The sequence below is a fragment of the Tachypleus tridentatus genome, chromosome 4 (assembly GCF_004210375.1).
Source record: "Tachypleus tridentatus isolate NWPU-2018 chromosome 4, ASM421037v1, whole genome shotgun sequence".
Classification (NCBI taxonomy): domain Eukaryota; kingdom Metazoa; phylum Arthropoda; class Merostomata; order Xiphosura; family Limulidae; genus Tachypleus; species Tachypleus tridentatus.
In genome coordinates, this window is record NC_134828.1 from 93,064,923 (window position 1) to 93,087,651 (window position 22,729).

A 22,729-nucleotide genomic window follows, 5' to 3' on the forward strand; every position below is an offset into this window, starting at 1 on the left:
TGTGAGATGGAGGAATGCAATGAAACAAAATGGCTGTCACTTTTGCAATAACACAAACTCAAGTGAAGTTTCTACTTCAATGACAACCATAAGGCTGATATAAAATTGTTTTTGTTTTTTTGTTGTTTTTCAGGCAGTTACACCAACTTTCTATTTTGACACAATACTTCAACTTTGACCCAAAAGACACTTCTCCAGCAGTGCTTATCAATTAATTAATCACATGAAACACTGTGGAAGGACATCAATAGTTGAAAGCAGATAATAGAAAGTATCCCCTATACAACAGATTGGCTGCTACCTCATTGTAAAAATTCATTCTGATTATGGTATACCATGTTTTAAACATGTACATACCAACTGACACTTGCAATTTAACATTTTATGTCCAGTTCTCCACAGAAACCAAATAATTAGTCAAGTTACATCGACCATTTCTATAAAGCCTCAAACATAAATATTACATTTCTTGCCGTTATATTCAGTTTCAAATATCACAAACATATTCAGTTTGTTTAGTAAATGTATTAAAACTCTTGTACTTTATACACTTAGATCTGTAGTTTTGAAAAATTTCAGTCTTTGAGAATAAATAAACTGATAAAACATTTATTAAGATTTAATTATGCTGCATCAACGAGTTTATTAAATTAACAGTAATACTGAGTTATTGTTGTCAGAGAAACTATTTATTTTCATAAACTTAAAGGATAAAGGGGTAAATATCTTAGTTTCCTAGTTCCTGTAAAACTAGACTTGACTGTTACTGATACTTGTTTCTCTGTGCTTCCTGCAGAATTGTATAGTATTACAGTTTCATTACCTTTGTCATCTTCTGAGTTAGAAGTACAAGATGAAATTTTACCAAGCAAATGGATAACCTATTTGGCCACTTCTTAGAGTGGAGTTCTTGTATTACAGAATTTTTTGTCTTTACTAACAGGCCCCCCTTTTTGTCTTTGACTCCCACCAGTAAGGACATGTTTGTACAGTGCTGCCATCTTAAAGCCAGTAAACCACTATATATGTTTTAAAGCTTGTGTGTCACTGCTAGGTCATTAATGTCAGTTTTATATTAAATCATCCATTAATTAAGGTATAGTTAGAAATCTAAATATAATCTGTCACATTTGTGATACAAACATTTGTTAATGTTTAGCAAATAAAAAAGGCATGGACCTTCCAACTTTTTAACTGGTTTAGTCTCTTTAATTCATTAGTTATACCTTCAAATGTTCTTTTGGCTAATTACATTTGTTATTTCTAGTTTAGACTGAAATAAATGAAGTAAATGAACAATGCACCTTCATTATGTTTCATGAGTATTAACTGTTATGATAAATATTATACCTGTGTTTATAATAATATTTTGGGTTATTAAGTGACAATAATAAAACTTTGGCAGATCACCTTATGCTAATTAAGAATTATTCAGTCAAGATTTAGGAGATTTCTATGCAAAAATATTTATTAAAAATTAATAGCTCTCAGAATTTATTAAACAAAATATTCTAGATGTCTTTACTCACTTGAAAGCTGTGCACTTGAAATATTTCGTGGGAAAGCATAATCTGATTCTTCTTTTTCAAAGCCTTGTAGTAAATCATTTGAAAGCCCATTCTCCTCTGGAATGTCATACTCTGAATAATCAAACCCTGTCTGAAGCCGTAAAATTCCCAGGGACATGTGCATATCAAATGCATCACTGAAAAATAATACTTGCTTATGACCTCAGAAATATAATAAAATGTTAGAATAACAAAAGTGACATAATTGTCAATAAAAACTTGGATTTATGGTCTTCCAAATCTTGAATAATCTTGTGTTTACATTCACAGTTTATTTTGTAAATTCTTTAGTGAATAACTTTGTCTTTTACTTTCTAATGATATGAACTATTTGCAAATGAAAAGATTAGTATATACAACATACATTCCTGCAAAGTTAACCCAGTAAAAATTATTCAGTCATTTTCCATAAACAATAAATAGAATTCATCATAGGATTTAAGAAATAGCAGTGAAGATTTAAAATCTTACAATGGTGTGTTTGATCCTTATGTAATAATTACCAGCTTGAGTAGGCATCCTTTCGCTTAACAATGAGGCTGATTACCATTTATTTTAAAAGATGCAAAAAGATACATCTTATGAGTGATTATTAACCACCTTACAAACAAGCTGCCTGATAATCTGATTTAATCCAACTTCATTTTTATTGCAAATTTTGATGGCTGATCTAATCAAATGCAACTTATTAAAAAGTAACTTACTTCAAGGCTCTCACACAAATACATTAATATGATGGTATGCTCATTTTATTGATAGTTATGTGACTGAAGCCTATTCTCACAGGGAAACCCACATGATATTAACGATCTTAGCTGTTGTTTGTATCATTCAAGTCAATTTGTAAGGTGTACTACAAGTGTGTCCCTAACACCCACTTTAAAATATAAGTGTGTCTGATATTGGCAATTTCTCCAAAATGAGTTACAGCTTTGGAATGTTTTAAAAATATTTTCACACTAATAAAACAAGGTTTTCATGCTTAAGATCAAACATCTTCACATGAAATATTCAGGTTTTCGGGCTATTGAGAGCTGTAGCACAAAGACCTCTTAAAAAACTGCTTGTCACACATTCATGAAAAGTGAGAAACATGTCCTAGTTCATTTCTGAAGTCACACATCTTTAACTCTTCTAAAAAAAAAGTTTAAACTGAATACCTTTCTGCAGTCATTTTAATTATAAGAGCAAAACCTAAAACAAATATATAATAGCAAGTATCCCACATACATCTTTTTCCAGTGCAAACAAAATCTTTCACCAAAACCTTGGCTTTTTATGCTGGCTGAGATACAACTGACACAGTATTAATTGAAATACTATTCACATAAGTTAAGTTTTAATAACAACTGTTTTAAAGTGAATCAGATTAAGCAGCTGTGTGTGTTCTTTTATTCAATTTATATTCATACACTTCAGAATTAGAACATAGACTTTTTAAAATTATATTGTTTATTCATTTTCACACCAAATTGTTTCTTATTATTATTTGTTTTACTTCAACTAAATCATCATTCAGTTTGTTGGTTTTTGCTTTCTGCATTTAAATGCAAAGTTATACAGTGGAATATTAGCACTTTGCTCACCATAAGTACTGAAACCAACTATTTTAGTGTAATAGCCATCACAATTAACACTGAGGAGCTGAAACCTTATCTTTCAGAAATGGCATACCAACAAATTAATTTTTCTTGATCTCTGCATTTGAGTGACCATAGAAGAACATGACAAATTAATATTTCTTGAAGAAAACTACTATTATACAGATTTTACTATACTCTTTGCATGCATACAACACTTGTTATATGTTCCAAGCACATTTCACAGCGGGAAAATTATTCATGTAACCCAAACAATACATAACATTATCTTGAAAAATAAGAAAAGAAATTTAAACTTTTAAAAACTGTAAGTTGTTCTGTTAACATACAAATACCAATGTTTACTTGCACATCAACTTGTATTGTAATTATTATGTCAGCAACAAAATAACTGTGTTGTGTATTCATCAGTTACAAGTATAACTCCAAAATTAAACATTCTTATGGCTAATAAACATGATTATAAACATAAATTACCAAGAGAAATAAAATAATGCTTACTGAATGATGTTGAAATACTCCAAAACATATTTTTTATCACATTCTTGCCAGTCATTTTTATAGCCCATAAAAATCATGTTCGGTCGAAGCTTGCCTACACCAACCAACTGAAAAATCAGTCGAAAGAAAACAAAACATTGAACGTATTCTCCGTTTTCTTCTTTATATAAAGAAAGACTTTGAATTTTAGAAGTCTTATCTGACTTTCCATGGAAGTATAATGAAATTAAAGCAATAACACGAACAACACTTGACTTCTTAACGAGAAAGTTACTGTTTTTAAATCAAATTAAAACAAGCTAACCAGATATCACAGTGCTGTATCGATGACATTAAAAAAGAAAGGACAAAATATTTTTTCTGCATAGATGTTATTTATGTTTGTAAAAATAAGAGCAATCAACTCTAAAAAGGAATATGATGAAATTAAGATACAGTAACATGTGGATTCATGCTCAAGGGAAAAGAAGTCTATTAAACATGAAGACAGTTGATGAAACATCTCATTTATAGAATATGTGAATATTTCAGAATACACTCATTTCATCTTCAGTAAAATTAGAAAATACTGTTAAAATAGTTATTTATTAACTAACTCTAGAGTATCACCACTCAGTAATTTACTTAAATATTCAGGAAAGTAGTATATGGAAGGAAAATCAGACAGAATATGTTGGAAATGTGCAACAAATTACACACCTGTATAAGTGACCTGACTCCTCTCGAGAAGCTGCTTTCTTGTATCAAACTGTAGAATGCCTTAACTCTCCTTTTTTGTAAATATGAATATGCTTCTCGATGTAGTTGATCTCTTTCCCGCTGATTTAGTATTATCTAATTAAAACAAAAATTATACAAGGAACTGAGAAGAAATAACAATAATAACCATAAATTAATGTTGCAAATTGAAGAACGTGTGAAAAACAAGTTACTGATTTAGCTAATAAATATAAAATGCAAACAAAACCATTACTGTGTCATGTGATTAGGTATTCTGTGCAATCATATCAATTGAAACATTTAGGAAACAAGAATGCTTTCATATCTATGGTAATATAGGAATAATAGAGCATACCATAATTCAATCTTTGCTGTTCAAAACTACTACACTACACAGTAAATTACATCAAAATTTTATGTGTGAAACAAAATGAAAATTACATTATATTTGTGGTCTTGAAATACAATACAGCAAATGTAATGTGTATCTTTTGGACTTCTGTGTTTGAACTGATTGTCATCATTGTTAAAGCACAAAATCTTGTATTTTGATGTGCAATGCACATAAAGCAATTCCTGAATTTATAAGAAAGGTAGAAAAAACTTACATTACGAACATCTCCACATATCATAAGGCTCAATTTCTTGGTAATACTGTAAACAAAGTCAATCAGAGAAGGTCTACTACTAGGCTTTCCAGTCAATACCAAAATCTGAGGCCTGAAAGATACAAAAGATTTGGAAAATTATGTTTATTGCATTCAAAAGCAAAATTTTATAAGTGTAATTAAATTCAAAATTAACACAGCAGTTTCTAATGCTAGATTAATTGACAAATATCTACACTTAAACCTATCTAATATAAATATAGAGTAAACTAATTCTAATGTTTGATTGTTAATAAAACTATTCTAAGCCATTTATAAATGCTGACCAGATGAATTAATTGTTTCCAAACATGGAATGTACCATTAGGCCTCACATGTATTATGTCTGCTTAAAAACTGAAGAACTATCCTCCTTGGAGGTAACATAGGAGTGTTGTAGTCCAAATATAGCCCCTCTAAGTCACCCACTGGGAACCTCTGCATCTTCCCCATCCACTGAACTGTGTTTCAACTTGTGTTCTAAAACTTTGTAGTTGAGATATATTATTGAAATTGAAAGACTGGAAAGTCAAATAATATTGCAACATAAATTCAGATTGAATTATGCAATGAAAATTACTAGATTAAACTTGTATAAACTACTTCATATTGCAGATGGATATTGCCTCTATACATTAAACTGAAAATAAAGTTAGCAAATGTACACTTACCTATAATTTTTAACATGTTCTTGGATTTGGTTTAGTTTGAGAACAGAACTCAGAGCCCCCTTATAGGTTTGGGCTTGTGTTGATGACCCCCAGTTCACATCTGAAACGGTACAAAACAGAATGACTTTTTTTATGTTGAAGAAACGATAAATTTGCAGAAAATTCTACAAAGATATTTTATATTTAAACATATAAAACATAGAAAAATAAGAATTTCTTAATTGTTAAACCACTATTCTGTTATTTTTGCATGACATATGACATGTACACATATGCCACTTGAAAGAGTTAGCAAAAAAAATTGCTCACAATTTAGTGTATATGCTTAAATATATACATATATATATTTTTAGTGGAATTAAATAATTACATCCAAAATGAAGCCAAATGAATAAATAAAATCATGAGGAAGGACTGCATTAAAAACAGCAAATCCTAACCTCTGATTAATTATATTATAATCATAAATTTTCAAGTCATATACAAAATATATTAACATAAAACAACACACTGCATATTTTTTTTAAAAAAAAGGATCCTAGGGTGCAAGCTACTATATGGGATTATAAAATGTTTCCTAGGTTTTGGAGGTGGCTGAAAAGTCGGACCCACATAGCGGTGGGGACACACCGTCTATCAGTCTTAACCTCCAACTTGCTAGTCTCATGTAAGAAAATTAGAAGTTAGGAGAGAGTTATGTGGGTGATCAAGTACACAGCATCTCACATCTACATCACACATTTGTTTATGGCTTGAAAATTTATGGTTTTATATATTCACACACACAATTTTGTTTGTTTGTAGCTACTCACAAGGCTACATAATGGGCTATTTGTGTAATGCCACTAGGGGTATCAAAATCTGATGTGTTTTAATGTTATAAATCTTCAGGCTTATTGTTGTGCCACTGGGAGGCTAAATACATATGTCTTAACCTCTATGTATAATTAATAATAAATGTTGGCATAACAAATATATAATAGTTTCAAGAAAAAATAAACAGCAGAAAGCTAACATTTTCCTCACTGGTTCTCTTTGAAAAAGCTTAGTTGCTTATTTCAACACATTTCATAATAACTATAATATTTACTACATCGATTTACATGAATATGCTAACTTGAAACAAAGTACCTAATTACCTGGTTTCCTGTGATAAATGAATATGTACAAGGCCAAGATGATTGCAAAAGTTAGCAATGCTGTCCACCAATTTATAATAAACATAACAGCCAAACATATAATTGCACCTAACAAGCTAATCCACATGTTGTAGTACTTGTAAGCTGGACGGAAACCTGCAAATAAATTACTTTCATTGTTAACGATGTATGTTTCTCTATAACTTACATAAACTGAATGAAGTATTAAAGAACAAATTTGAAAACATGATTCAGAAGTTTTGTAAGGATTATTAGGTTTATCCTTTCACTTTGACTTCTTACAGTGTTCCATTAAATGTATATTTTGTAAACTGAAAAACTTTGGAAGGTTGTGTCTCACCATCAGTGAACAGAAAGCTATTTCCATAGTATACTTTCAGACTTTATACTTTCTGGAACATGGGTAGTTCAATGATGAAATTAATGTGTTTTTATTTTTATCTTGTCATATTGAAACATAATGACTTGGTATGATTAATGTAATGAACATTTATCACACTGAAGTTATCCATAAATTATTATCCATATAATACATACATACATATATTTTTACAAGTATTATAGTTGTCAATTCTAAGATGTTTTACAGGATACTTATTCATAAAACATGTATAAGAGCAGTAACTACCGATATTTTATTACTCAAACTCTGAGATAAATGTAAAAATTGTTTTTTAATTTGTTTCAGTTTTTATTTTATAATCACTTCCTAAAATGAGGGTACTTGTGAGATCTTCATTTTGTAAGTTAATATAAAAAAAAAACTGTCACAATTAAATATTCTCTGGAAAATGTTCACTGTGGATTTACTACATTTAATAATTAATTAGACTACATGGAATCAGGCAGCACAATCTGAAAGGCCTGTGAAGCTCACCAACACAAAATGTTTAGCAATTACAAGAATATTTTGAGTTATTTTGTTTTGTTCATAGCCTTCAGTTATTAAATCTTGAAAACAGGTTATCAGTGTCATGCAATGGTGAAAGACATGTTACCTAGTTTCAAACTGTTAATCAACAACAGGTCTATTTTGTTTGATGTTAAGCACAAAGTTACATAATGGGCTATCTGTAATGTACCCATGAGGGGCATCAAGCCCAGATTCTAACATTGTGAGTTCGTAATGACATTGTAAGCACTACTGTGTCACTCAGGAGATAATCGGTCTGAAAGAAAACAGAAAAACAGTTCATTTGTAGTCTTGATAAGATGTTACATTCAAGAAATTCTGTGGACCACCTATCTGTGACAAGATTGCTTATCTTAATGTTATGGAATAAAGAGATATGAAACAAATACAATTCAGTGGCTAGGATAAAACTTTCTTACTCGTCAAGTACATTTTCCATCAAATAATATCCACGTTCTATTTCAAAACAACAATATCAACATCTTGAAATAGTGTATCCAAAATGTATAACCCTAGCCGAAGAAAAATAAATAAAAATACACAACAGCAGGAAATGTCAAGGGGTGGGGGCAATAAATTTTAAAAAATGTGAAATTGATCTAAACTTTTAATAATATGGTAATTAAAATAAATCAATGTAACAGTTTTTTTATAGTTTTATTTTTTTATAAAATGATAACAAAACGAGTTTATTATATATAATATGCAATAAATATGTCTGGATTTTGTTCAGGGAGCTGGGCCACCCTTGCATCTCCCCCTTGACTACAAAACAAACTTCTCAGAAGGGCAAGTTAAAAAATTGTAAACCATAACTAACTTTCTAAGTTATTCAAACAATACATAGTACACATTGCACTAGAGTTAATAACTTGTGAATGATACAAGTCTCACTAATATCCCTATTTTCTGGCAGTAAAACTATTTAACCAAATTGCATGAATCATAGTACAAAGTTACTAAATTGTATTTATTCATGGTTTTAAAAAAAATCTTCATGTATGTTGATTTAGTTTTTCTATCATTACTTTATGTTGCAAACTTGCCAAACTATTGTTGAGATTGCCAGTATGAGAAACATACTAAAAATACATATATTTGTTTTATAATTTAATTTTTGCATTGTTTATTAAATATTATTTTATACTAGCTGGGGTACCTGTACCCTGGATGGAAGTTATTTAAATTCATGATTAATGAAAGGTTATCTAAGGACATAAGAAGTTGTTTCCTTTATATGTAATTTTAAAAGAACCCACAGGAAGTTGAATTATGCTGCACAGTTATGTTTTAGCTTCAAATGCAATTTTATGAAATAAACTGTATGCCCTCTCTGAAGGTATGATATGTTATGTTTTCCAAACAGTGAGAAACAAAAACAGCTTAGATTTTAATAACGTTTATTTTTGCATAGAAATTAAGGTATTGTAATATTATAAATACATATCTACCAGCATTGATACCATTGAAAAAACAAATGGTTTTATTTCATTAAAATTCCTAATAATCAAGATATTTTTACATTGAATTATCCAAACTTAAATCATTTATTCCATTCTGTTAATTCAATATAAGTGGTGCACATGTGATAGGAATATTTCAATGTGTTTTCTACACTTAAAAATAAACATACTTTGTCAACTTTTGTAATATAAATATCTGCTGATAAAAACCTAAAAAAAGTTAATTATAATCACTAATACTTTGAAATAATTTATTGTTAACAACTTTACTGATTACATAAAGGTAATTACTGTGTAGTATATACAAATATATATGCAGACTAAATTTCATTGTATAATAAGTTAACAATGTGATTTTCTTTTCTAAATTAACTACTTAATGAATTTTGTAAATCAAACTGGTAAACTTATATTAATTCTAATTTATAAAAAGCAGAATATTCACTCAAAAGGAAACAAGAAAGTATTTACTGTAATGCAATATCATGTAAAAACGTGTTACTTTTTATTCTCAATATATACACTGTTGGCCAAAATCTTAAGGCAAATGAACATAAAGAAAAAATATGCATTTTGCATTGTTAAACTCAACCACTTATTTGAGTAGAGTTTCGAAAGATGAAAATAAAAAAAAGGAAAGTAAAAAAAAAAAACTTTTTTAACATTTAATAGGGTAAATGTGACACTATGAAATTAGCCTAAATATTAGCTGGTCAAAAGTTTAAGACCATACTGAAATGAAGCATTAATCAGTAAACATGTAACAAAATTTAGTCACTTGTGTTCAAAAATTAGAATTGTCAACATCTCCCACTGATATCTCCTGTGTTACATTGGGTAAAAAAATAGCAAAGGCTAAAAAATTGACAGAGTTTGAATGTGGCAGAATTGTCGAGCTGCAAAAGCAAGGTCTCTCTCAATGTGCCATCACTGGTGAGATTAGGTGTAGTAAAACAGCTGTTTCAAATTTCTTAAAAGATTCTGAGGGATAAGGAACATTAATTTCAAGTGGTTGGCCCAAGAACATTTTGCCGACATTGAGCAGGAGGATTCAACGGGTTGTCCAGCAAGACACAAGCCTGTCATAAATCACCAGATTAAGGCCCTTACGGACGCCAAATGCAGCTCAAGAACAATAAGATGGTATCTATGAGACAAAGGCTTTAGAAACCATAAATGTCTTCAAAGACCACGCCTCCTTCCACACCACAAAACAGCTCAGTTAAACTTTGTTGAAAAACACCAAACATGGGACAGAGAACAGTGAACGAAATTTTTGTTCTCTGATGAGAAAAAATTTAACCTGGTTGGTCCAGATAGCTTCCAACGTTACTGGCACAATAAGGATATCCCAGCAGAGACATTTTCTTCACGACACAGTGGAGAAGGTTCCATCATGATCTGGGGTGCTTTCTCCTTCCATGGAACAATGGAGCTTCAGGTTATGCAGAGGCATCAAACAGCAGCTGGGTACATTGGCATGTTGGAGAGAGCATCTATTAATTGAAGGCCCTCACTTGTGTGGAAATGACTGGATCTTTCAGCAGAACAACACTGCAATCCACAATGTTCGCAGGACAAAAAACTTTTTCGTGGCAAATAACATGATTCTTTTGGACCATCCAGTGTGTTCGCCCGAACTGAACCCCATTGAAAATGTTTGAGGGTGGATGTCAAGGGAAGTCTATAGAAATGGACGTCAATTCCAAACAATGCATGATCTTTGTGAAGCCATCTTCACCACTTGAAATAACATTCCAGCCTACCTTCTGCAAAAGCTTATATCAACCATGCCAAAGCAAATTTTTGAAGTTATTTGCAATGACAGCTGTGCAACTCGCAACTGAGACCTATTGTTGGGCATTTCCTACCTTGTTTAGGAGTTCTTTTTGGTGTGGTCTTAAACTTTTGACCAGCTAGTATTTAGGCTAATTTCATTGTGTTCACATTTTCCCTATTAAATGCTAAAAAAGTTTTTTATTTTTATTTTCCCTTTTCTTATTTTCATCTTTTGAAGCTCTACTAAAATATGTGGTTGAGTCTAACAACGCAAAATGCATATTTTTTCTTTATGTTCATTGGCCTTAAGGTTTTGGCTAGCAGTATATCAGCAATGAGACATAAACAGAGTTAGAGTTTTGGAAATACAATGATTTCTTCTTACCTGGAGACCTGGAATATGTTGCATGAAAACAGGAAAAGTTAATTAAACAGTATGCAGCAAGGAAGAAGTTAGATATAATTGGTGCTATTGCATTTAACTCTCCTGTGAAAGAAAATCTAAACTGAGAGATATACACAGATTTCACAAGTGAAATTATAATTTAAAAATAATAATTTTTGGTCAGTTAAAATATTTTACACTTTTAGTCATAAAAATACAGCGCAAAAAGTTAGATAACAGAAAGAAAGATAATACTTACAACAAATAAAGAGTAGCTATTAATCTTTAAAAATATTCCATCACCTTTTTCAAAACTTGTATGATCATTCTTATATATTAGGGCTTTAAAGTAGTAAAAACCACATTATAATCAATACATCTACATATGATTTATAATTATCATTAAACAAAGTCAAGATTTATTTTTCAAAAATACACAAGATTAAATTCATACACATGCAAATGTCTTTGAGAACTAGAAAATATTATCATACCAATAATGATGCAAGCAAGAGCTATTACAAAAGCCAAAATGTATGCTCGTCTTGGTTCTTCGTTTTTTCCATATCCTTTGGCAAAAAACTCAAATTTGGGGAAAAGTTTATCTTTGCATAGAGCCTAGAAAAGTAATAGTATACCATTATTCATTTCATACTAAAATTTACACTATACTCCCCTCAATTAGAAAAGAAATTATCTTTCCTTAAAAATACAATGAAGCACGGTATATACACAGCAAAAAAATACGAAACAAGTTTAGTATATTTTCTTAATTATTTAATAAATAATTTAAATAATATACTCAAAAATATTAGAAATTAAAATAGAAATTCAAAATTACCTGGAAAACCTTTGGAGCGCTAACGAGACTAGCAAGAGCAGAGGACAAAGTTGCTGCAAAAATTCCTGCATAGATTATGGGACCAAATGCTGATATTAATTCCATAGCCTCAAGAAGAGAGAGAAGTGAAATAAAATGTTAATAAAAATCATAACAGAAATATAGATAGAACAGGAGAATATGGTTTTACTGAATTAAACATGGTGGTAGTAACAAAGGTAACAGGAATATAAACTTGCATGCCATGCATAAGAAAATGAAGAATTTTACACTAAATGAGAGAATAGAATAACTTCTGAAACATGTATTCACCTGATAAAAATTCATTAGCCCAAAAGGACATACCCCTCCAGGACCTAACGAGCAGTTTCGTATCATATCAATTGTTCCATTTATAACAAAAAACTCTTCTCCATTGGCATCACGAAGGGAAATACAACCTGCAATCACAGCAAACAAGAGGTACGATATTCCCGTAATCAAAATGGCCAGAAATGTTCCTTTGGGAATAGCTCGTTGTGGATTCTAGAAAACAACCAAATATGACAATTTATACTCTGTTGAAATTTTATGCAAATGTTAGAAAGATTTGCAATAAATTGTAAGTAAATCGATGTGGCTAAAAAAGGTTCACTCCAGTTCTACAGGTGACTTGATCAACAAGTTTTTTTGTACATAAAATGTCATAATTCAGCAGTAAATTTCCTACAGTAAATATAACTGTTTCACAGGGATAACTAACTTCCAATATCTGTGACACAATTAACAAAAATATGTCAAAAATCTTGCATAGTGTATAACGATATTACAATCTATGATATTTAATGTATTTTTATGGATGTTCATAGCTCATGTCTTGATTTTTATTTGTAAACGAAAAATTTTCAGTATACTGATAGAAACTCAAAAGTACTTTTCAGCCTGTTGCTATCTTTATTTCATTTAAAGGTGAGAATAATATATTATTCAATACTATCATTTATCACAAAATGTAACATAATTCATTGAATACTTAATTGTATTAATTTGATACTCAAACAATAACAATGTATCATCAAAATTCTTTATAGCCACTCTAAACAGACAGAGTACGATGGACAAATGTATGACAATTATTAGGATGTAGTGTTGTACACTCTGTGTAAATTACTTGTAAAATATTTAGATCGCATAATGTTCTTATTGAAACCAATAATTTAATTAAATTATGTTACAGGTCACAAAGACGAATAGTTCACTAGTATTCAAATTACAAGGTATTTATTTTTTCCGTTTATTACTATAGTTTATGTTTATTTCTAATACTATAAATATGCATTAAATATACAGCAATAATGTGAACAACAAAAACTTGATGCTAGAATTAAAAAATCATTTCAAAACATGCATGATTACAGTAACCAACAGAATACTGTTCTACCAACGCTGTGCTTTTAGTATAAATATTGATGAAAATAACAGCTGCATAAGAAAAATAAAAAACAATCACACGACTCAGTATTCACAAAGATAACCAACAATGCAATAAACCAATTTCATAAAATAATGTTAAAAGTGTAATAAGACAAGCTACATTTTTTCATTACTTTTATATGCTATAACAGCTACACCTATAAGCAGTAATATGCAAAGAACTATTACACTGACAAGGTTTATTTTCGTACTAAACGAAAATATTTTGGTTTGGTTTCCTACATCCATACGTCTTTTTGACATGCATGTAAATTTTCATAGAACTTTACTAACAAGCTTTAATGTATAAATATCTTTAATGCAGTCCACTTTTGTAATTGCTATGTACTTGTCAAATTCATATATTTGTTATGTAATTTTTACTATTGTCAACCATTACAACTACACCCTTGTGCAAATTAATTAAAACAAGATGGAAAATTACGATTTTTTCAATTTTTTGCATTTTATTTCTGATAATCAAAAATTACTCACAAATTAATACATGATATGACTGCCTTTATTTTTCAGAAGATCATTAATCCACTTTGGCATCGAGTCCACGAGTTGACTACAATCTTTACTAATTTTTAGATCGCGGAACCACACCTTAATTATGGCCTCAATTAGCTGATCTTTCGTAGTACAGACTTTTCCCCGAAGTCTTTCTTTACAAATCGCCCAAAGATTTTCAATAGGATTTAAGTCTGGAGAGTTTCCAGGCCAGTCCAGCACCTTTATTCGCGTTGTAGTCATAAAATTCTTCACAAGTTTCGATGTGTGGCACGGAAACAGATCTTTCTGAAAAATGTCAGATCCATCTGAAAATCTCTTTTTCAATTCTGGAACGACTCTTTTCTGCAAAACTTGGATGTACTGTGGTCCTCGCATCATACCTTCCACGATAGGTAAGCCTCCGACACCATAGTAGCTGAAAAAGCCCCAAAACATCTTCTTCAAGGGATGTTTTACAAACTGACTGATGTGAGATTCTCAAAGTTTCTCACCTGGAGATCTGCAAACATGCAGACTTCCTTGACCCTGTATGAAGAAACGAGTCTCGTCACTGAATAACATCTTCCTCCATTGTTCTTGCATCCAATTCTTGTATTTCAGACCCAATTGATACCGTTTTTTCTTCACTGAGTTGGTAAGAAGTTGTTCTTTGACTGGTCTCCTTGCCCTTCTAACACAATTTCGAATGATGCAATATTCCTTAAAATTTTGTCATATATCCAAAAATAGATCAACTGTACTGCAAAACACAGCTAATGATGCCTTTTGTGTGAAAAAATGCCTATTAAAGGAAATCAGCAGGTCCAGCGAGCCTACACCAGCTGCCATGCTGAAAATATTGTAAAAGGACCATTTGTTTCAATTAATTTGCACAATGGTGTAGCTTGTTATTTTTATTGAATCGTAAAAGCAAAGTACCATTTTGAATTTATTATTATAATTTTGTTTTTTTCAATTTCTGGATGTTTCAGTACTAATAACTTACAGCTAGATCCCCACTGATATTAGCTCCTGCTAAGATTCCCGTTGCTGCAGGAAAAAATACTGAAAACACAGAGAAAAAGTCCTCTCCTCGGAAAGCAGGCTGAATGTTTTCACTCATTACAGCACCTAACAAAAAATCAAATTTTTCAAGACAAAATCAATTGATTTCATAAAAATTTAAATGTGCATTAGGAATGAATATAAGAAAAAAGAAACTGAAGAAACTGTTAAGTCCTCTTGCTTTAACATGGGCAAATTAAATGATGAAAAATTGTGTAACGAATAATTTTTGTATTTACTTGAGATAATATTAATCAAAAATTTGTTAGTAAAATTCAAACCTACAAGCAAAAATGTACGACATTTATTTTAATAGTTTAGAAACACAGTCACTGAAGTCAAAATCAACCAGTACAAAGACAATTACAACTGTACACAAAAACCGACAAACACCAATAACTGAAAAACAAATTGTGAAATTTAAAGTTTTTGTTGAAGATTTAAATAATCATATCATATAACTGTATAATATTGATTTTCATCATATTAGCATGGGAAATTACAATAAAAAAACTGATAAAAAGATACATTACTAAATACTATAGCACTGCTCCAGTATAAAGAAAAATTAATACTTCAATGTTTTGATCACAACGAAATCACGTACATGAATTTTATATATGTTGATAGGAACAGATATAACTTGTATCCCCTTAGCAGTGATGTTCTCCCCTTGTCTACAATTCCTGACTCAAGTATGCACACACATACATACATACGTACACTGTTAAATATTTTCTGGCAAGAAATTCTTGTTAAGATAAAAAACAAATAAAAAACACTTGATAAACAAATTCAAAAATATTTAACATGAATTTATTTATTAGCTCATTAAAATATATATATACAGAGAACAGAATACATCCAAAACACCTGAAACACTTACCATCCCAGCCCACAAATCCTCTTGCTTGTTGGGTGACAGTTGGTGAAAGTACACAACCAATTAAAAAGTCTCCCATTGCAGTCAAAAGTATAATCAGCAAAAAAACTTGGGCCTAAATGAAAAATTTATCACTTTGTTCTATTAGAGATGTTTGTGATAATAAAAAAGGTATAACTTACTGAAACTATAAAACTCAATTAATCTAATATGCTAAATTACTTTTTAAAAAGTTCATTTTATGAATAGAAATAGGAATTATACGAATCACTTCAATATTGTTTGATTAAGATCCAAATATTTAAAGTAGGAAATTTTTGTGTGTTAACATATGCAGTATACTGTACACTAAAACTATAAAATGGTAATTTTTCTTAGTGTTACATACATGTTTTTTTTTTTAATGTTTCTTATGGTTATGCTATTTTTATCCCACACAGTGTTAATCTGAGTTAAGATAAGATATGGCTTCCTAACCAGTAAAAGTTGTTTAACTACAAAACTCTACTAACACTGATATATATGATATATGATATATATGTTGTATATTTGGTTGTACTTCTTTTTAAACACAAAGCTGCCCTGTGGTTAAATGCATTGTTCCCACTGCTGGGATCAAATACAAAACTGTAGTGCCTTTAGCCCTCAGTCTTAATCATTGGACCATAAAAGTGTACAAAAATGTTGTATAAATTGATTTTCAGAAATATACACTAACTGGTAATTTTTTTTAAAATATACACACGTAACTAAATGAACCAACAAAAAACTAATTTGCACAAAATGATCTGTTTCAGACAAATACCTAGAATAAAAAATAATCTTCACAAATTTGTAGGTATTATAGATATAACATATGAGCAGTTTTTATTTATACTTTAAGTTGCAGTAAATGTCTAAACTGACCTTCTATAATTAAATAGTAAAAGGTTTTATGCATGGACCAAGATCTTTATAGAAGGTGTCTGACTTGTTGGTTATAAATTTCAACAATAAATAAATAGCACACAATTCACTTGTCTTAAAATAACATTAAAACAAGTCAGACATGTATGCATATGTTCATTATAATGTTGTTCATTACAGTTGTATCAAGAACTTTAAATATTGTCTCTTTTCAAAGTTCACAGGCTGTTTTAGAACACAACTGGCAAAATGAATTATTATATGCTGTTATTACAATAAAATCAGTGATCATTTCATTTTAAAATCACCACAAAACACTATTATGGTTAAACTCACAATCACACACTCTAGATTACCTAGCTATCGTACTATATTAATCAATATTACTTACTCTGTCTACATTTTGTAGATGCATTAAAGCCTGACTGAGATCTAGAATGTTTTACACACTAAAAATATTATGACACACTGATATTCAACCAAAACAACAAGAAAAACAAGAAGTTTCTAGTAGCATGATGTAATAATACAACCACCATCAATTTACAACAATTAAAATACAAAAGTATGATTAATATATGGTTATGTAAAAAAAACCTATAATAAACTATTGCTTCTAAGAAAAGAAAACTAAATTAAACATTCATCTAAATCATAACAGTTGCATTAACAGTTATGTATATCTAACAAAACAACTAAGATTACACCGAACACATGATACAGGTTGTTCACACACAAATAATTTGACGAAAACATACTCAAACAGTTTATTCTCAGATATATTTATTGTAATTAATGCATTTTATTTAAGTATCTAATCAAAGTAATTTTTAACTAAAATCACCTTTGATTCCCATTGAGTTCCAATCAAAGCTATTCCTAGTAAGACCAGTACAGTTGCACTTCCAATGATACGAACATCATTCATCCCTCCATCAATAATAACTATGTTAAGAGACTGGAAACAATAAAAAAGCAATCTAATAATTCAAGATATTTAGTAGAATGAAAAACAAACAGATGAAACCTTAAATACAGTACTTTATCATCATAAAGAAATGTCATCCAGTATAATGAGAAATTTCAAAAATAGGCCTAAAAAAGGGAAGAAACTGCTGTCTAGGGTACATCAAATCACAGTATAATTTTATTATGAGGAAAGAAAAATTATGACTGGGCATCACTTAAGCCTTAAATTTTATCGACTTAGAACAACACAGTAACTTCCTCAAAATGTATAAAGACACTTGTGGTCATACCATAACTTCTAGCAAGACCTGTTGATATACACTGTTGGAAATATTACATATCTATGATATTGATAAAAATTTAATGTTATTTTAATATTTTTCTATTTTACTGATGAACAAATACCTTTAAATTTAAGTAAAAAAATCATTTTTATTCCATGTATTTATGCATGTTTTCCATTTAAAGAAAAACAGAAATAAATTGTATGAAAGTTTTGCATTTGAAAGCTACTACATTGGTCTAACTGTGATTAATCTATAATGTTAAGAAAAGGAAAAATCACACAATCATACAGTTATAATAACAACTTACTACATGAATCAATCATCATAAAGCCTATTAACATCTTAATGCCATTTTCATCATTATTCTAAATTTTTAAGAATAAATTAATGGTTTATAGAATTACAGTAATATTATTGGTTAGATGTGTGCTGGCACAAAATTTATTAAAAGAAACTCGGCAGCCACAAATTGTCATTTTCTAATATGTGCACACTGACTGTCATTGTCTAAGAAGTGAATATTATTCTTCACTTTAATGAGTACATCTGCATTAATCTAAAGTATTATATAAAGAAAATGTTTATCCATCTTTCAATTTTGATGAAACTGCCATATAATTGACATTATGTGATTGGTTTTATTACGAGTTTTCATTGTGCAAACCAGTATAAATCCTTTCTTTACAGATATTCTATAAGAATATTATGTAGTATCCTTATGAAATAAATACTAATATTTCCATTTTTGCCTGAAACTGAGTAAATTCAACTAATAGATTGAAAATGCCTATTGAACATACTGAAATGAATATAAAATATTCACAACACAGTTCTGGAGATACATAGAGATACAATTATTTGCCAATTGTTATACCCTAATTTCCAGCACAATGAATATTTTAAATCTTTCAGCACTGATTAACAACTTTTAATGTTTGGCATGGCACTGAATATATATGTTTGATACTTCAACTAATTACGGTATCAGTACTAAAAGCATGATATCTCAGAAATAACTCGAGAAAAGTCCCTGAAATATTCAGTAATTGTACCCAATACTATATATGTTAAATTCAATACATAAGAATAACAGGAATAAAAAATGGTCGCCTGCCTCGCTGAGCCTTCAAGTCAACTGTGGTTGCAAACCCTGCCAAAAGAGTTAAAATATCCAACATAACTTGCTTCAGAAAACCAGAACTAATGTATTTTTCTGTAATTAAGGTACATACAAATATCTTAAAATCTTACTAAAAAAAAAAAAAAAAAACATGACAGCTTACAACAAGCAAGTCTCTTAGTGTTTCCCCAAATCCAACAACATACATGGCCACAGCAACTGCATTTGCCAATGAGAAAATCAAACCTATAGCTCCCCCAAATTCTGGACCCAAACTCCGTGAAATCATGTAATATGATCCACCTACAAATATAAAAAACAACACCGATGATAAGTATTTGGGTGAAACATATTAACTCAATCATGAACAGAAGCACATTTTTGGTGTTCAGTATACTCCTGAAAGTCCAGTTCAAAGAGTTAACAACAACAAAACAATGTATTTCAACAATTATTAACTAACAAGTATTTTAGAGACTTAATATCTTGCAATTTTGTTACTTCTACTTTTGTAATTCACAAACAAAAAGGAAATGTATTCCAAAATTTCATATCTTTGTTGCCCTGAGGAATTTCACTAGAAAATACTGAATTTATAGATTTGTTCATATTTTTTTTCTACACCCAAAAATATCTGTTTACAATTACTAAGGAATATCCATTCATTAAGAATATAATTAAATATGCTTGTTCTTTACATAATTATCCTTTTCTATCGGCAGCTTTATTACTATAGATGTTTCTTCCTACCCTCCTTTTAAATATCAAAATATGTGGTAAGAACAGTTACAAATTAAACTTGGATTGAAAATTAATTTAGAAAACATTTAAATATGACTGGAAAGAGCAGTTTATAAATCATTTATAATGATACAGATTAAAGAAATTGATTTGAGAAATAATTTATGGTATCTCAACTAATTAGAGCTCCTATGATAGTGGACAACAGAACTCAATGGGACATGTAGAAACATTGAAGCACACAGCTAGAAATTTATTTATAGTTTCATTGAATTCTATTGGCTTTTTAGAAAATGCTTTCAAGTTGCATTAAATCTGTTTAAAATATACAGATATTTTCTTCTCCGAGACCGTAAGTAAGCTTGGTTAGGTTAAGTATGTACGGTAGGTAGTAAAATATTTTAGAAAATTAAATCCTTATTCACCAAAAAGTATCATTATATTTATTATACTAATAAATATATTCTATTTATTATTCATGTTAAAATAGCTTATCAAAATATAATTGCACATCTTTGGATAATTTGCCTGTAAACAATGTAGTTATTAATGTTGATGAAAACACTATGTTACAAAATTTTTACTTTTTATTGTTCCTGGGCAGAAAGTGTTATTTCCAAATTGCTTATGCCTAAAGTAAATGGAAAAGGCCTATTTTTTTCTTCAAACTTTGCTTTTGTGACCTGGGAGTGTATAACGAAAACATGATGGGAGACTATATTTGGAGGCTGATACGCGACAGTGATTTACATTACAGTCACAAATCTCGAAAAACTACTTGCTTCTAAACATTTTTGTATAACTTTAGTATAAATACATGTAAATCTTGATTCATATGTTGTTTTATTCAGACCTTATGTAAATGAAAATGTGAAAATTTGCCCATTTTTACATAGAAAATAGGTTCATTTCTAAATTTCATTATCCAGGTCACAAAAGCAAAATTTGAGGGAATAATGGACATTTTCTGTACTTTTACAACATAAACAATTAAGAAATAACACATACTATCCAGGAACAAAATTTGTGTTACACAGCGTAATCCCTCTGATGTGAAAGAGTTGATGAAAAAATGACCATTTTCTCAATGTTCTTTCATAAATGTTTTCTTATCTCATATGCTTTTACTTTTATAAATATTTTGATACGTACTTTTTGTGATCACCATGGACAAAAGACATTCAAATTATTTCTGTTTTTGATTATTCTAACAACTGATTATAGAGAATTATGCTTAACTTGATTGTCACGATACTAGAGCTAGGTGGAATAATCAATTACCTATGAACAATAATAAATAATGTAACCCCACATGGTTCTCACTTCCATAGAATCCTTTCTTATTAAGGTGCGCTCTGTGCTTCTAATACTGTAGTTCATACTACAAGCGAGTGATAATATCAATTGCCTTTAATCAATAATTACATCACTTAATATCACGTAAACTAATAAATTAACAGAAATTATTGTTATTGTTTATTATTATTTAAATAAACAATTATTTTGTGATGTAAGTAATAATCTAACAATAAAAATAACAATATTATATATACACGTCTGTATTTTTCTATAACATACCTCCCTTGACTTCTCCATTTGTACAAATAGCTGACATCGATACTGTTGTCAATACTGTAACTACCATGGACAAAAGAATTATAACACATGCAAGTCCTGAAATACAAAACAAGACTTATAAACAATGCTGATATTTTATTATATGAAACTATAATAAACACAATTTTTTTTATCCATGATTCAACATACAAATCATTTTTCTAATAAGACTTTAAATTACAAAACACTTTCTCTTTGACTCTAAAAATATTCATTTACTATTAATAAAAAAAAGATACTGTAATCTTACACAAAGCAACCTTTAGTTCAATAGTTAATCAGTTTTGACATAAATGCAAATGATGATACAAAATTAGTACACACAGAAACTTAAATGTTTTTTCAGTTAATACAAAATATACATCTAATCTGATTGATGATGCAATGTGCACGTTTTACAAACCTTTCTTAACTAGGTACACTTTGTGCTTCCAACACTGTAGCTGGTACTAAAAAGTGGATGATATAATTCATTACCTCCATACAAAAATTACACCAACTGGTGCCAGTAATCTATTGATTAATCAAAATTAGTACTTTCAATCACTATTGTCATTGATTATTTAAAAAACAATTAATGAAAATTATGATAAAATTCATTGTTAGGAAAATAAACTAATATGGTTTCCAACTGTTACTGTTTTCAATTATTCTAACTATCCAAGGAATTAAAATATTTCAACCATACTTCCTCACCTTGTTTTCAATACAGCAAAGCTACTAAAATTATCTGTCACTGTTACTAATGTTTAATGGCTGACTAAAGGGTGACAACAAATTGGTTGTACCTGGTATCAACTGTCTGCAACACCCACCACTAACCTTTTCTGTTGTCTGTAAACTACTCACTAAATGACTAAAGGGAAGGCAACATTTTGATTGTATCAACTTTTTTGCTTTTATGTACTAGGATTGGAGAAACACTGTACAAATCAATTAACTGAA

General features: G+C 29.7%; 1 protein-coding gene across 2 annotated transcripts in view; it reads right to left on the reverse strand.

The window, feature by feature from the left end:
* The window catches only part of LOC143249699 (solute carrier family 12 member 2-like), a 63,016-nt gene that overhangs the window by 18,355 nt on the left and 21,932 nt on the right, over positions 1 to 22,729 (reverse strand). For both annotated transcript variants that reach the window (XM_076500009.1, XM_076500010.1), the window contains exons 4-18: positions 21,746 to 21,841; positions 19,590 to 19,729; positions 17,895 to 18,008; positions 16,148 to 16,259; positions 15,203 to 15,327; positions 12,562 to 12,774; positions 12,250 to 12,357; positions 11,903 to 12,026; positions 11,409 to 11,510; positions 6,848 to 7,003; positions 5,709 to 5,808; positions 4,999 to 5,110; positions 4,370 to 4,504; positions 3,671 to 3,777; positions 1,530 to 1,705 (exon numbers count right to left, since the gene is read on the reverse strand). In XM_076500009.1, the coding sequence (XP_076356124.1) occupies positions 1,530 to 1,705; positions 3,671 to 3,777; positions 4,370 to 4,504; positions 4,999 to 5,110; positions 5,709 to 5,808; positions 6,848 to 7,003; positions 11,409 to 11,510; positions 11,903 to 12,026; positions 12,250 to 12,357; positions 12,562 to 12,774; positions 15,203 to 15,327; positions 16,148 to 16,259; positions 17,895 to 18,008; positions 19,590 to 19,729; positions 21,746 to 21,841 (1,920 nt within the window). The remainder of the gene's footprint in view (positions 1 to 1,529; positions 1,706 to 3,670; positions 3,778 to 4,369; positions 4,505 to 4,998; positions 5,111 to 5,708; positions 5,809 to 6,847; positions 7,004 to 11,408; positions 11,511 to 11,902; positions 12,027 to 12,249; positions 12,358 to 12,561; positions 12,775 to 15,202; positions 15,328 to 16,147; positions 16,260 to 17,894; positions 18,009 to 19,589; positions 19,730 to 21,745; positions 21,842 to 22,729) is intronic.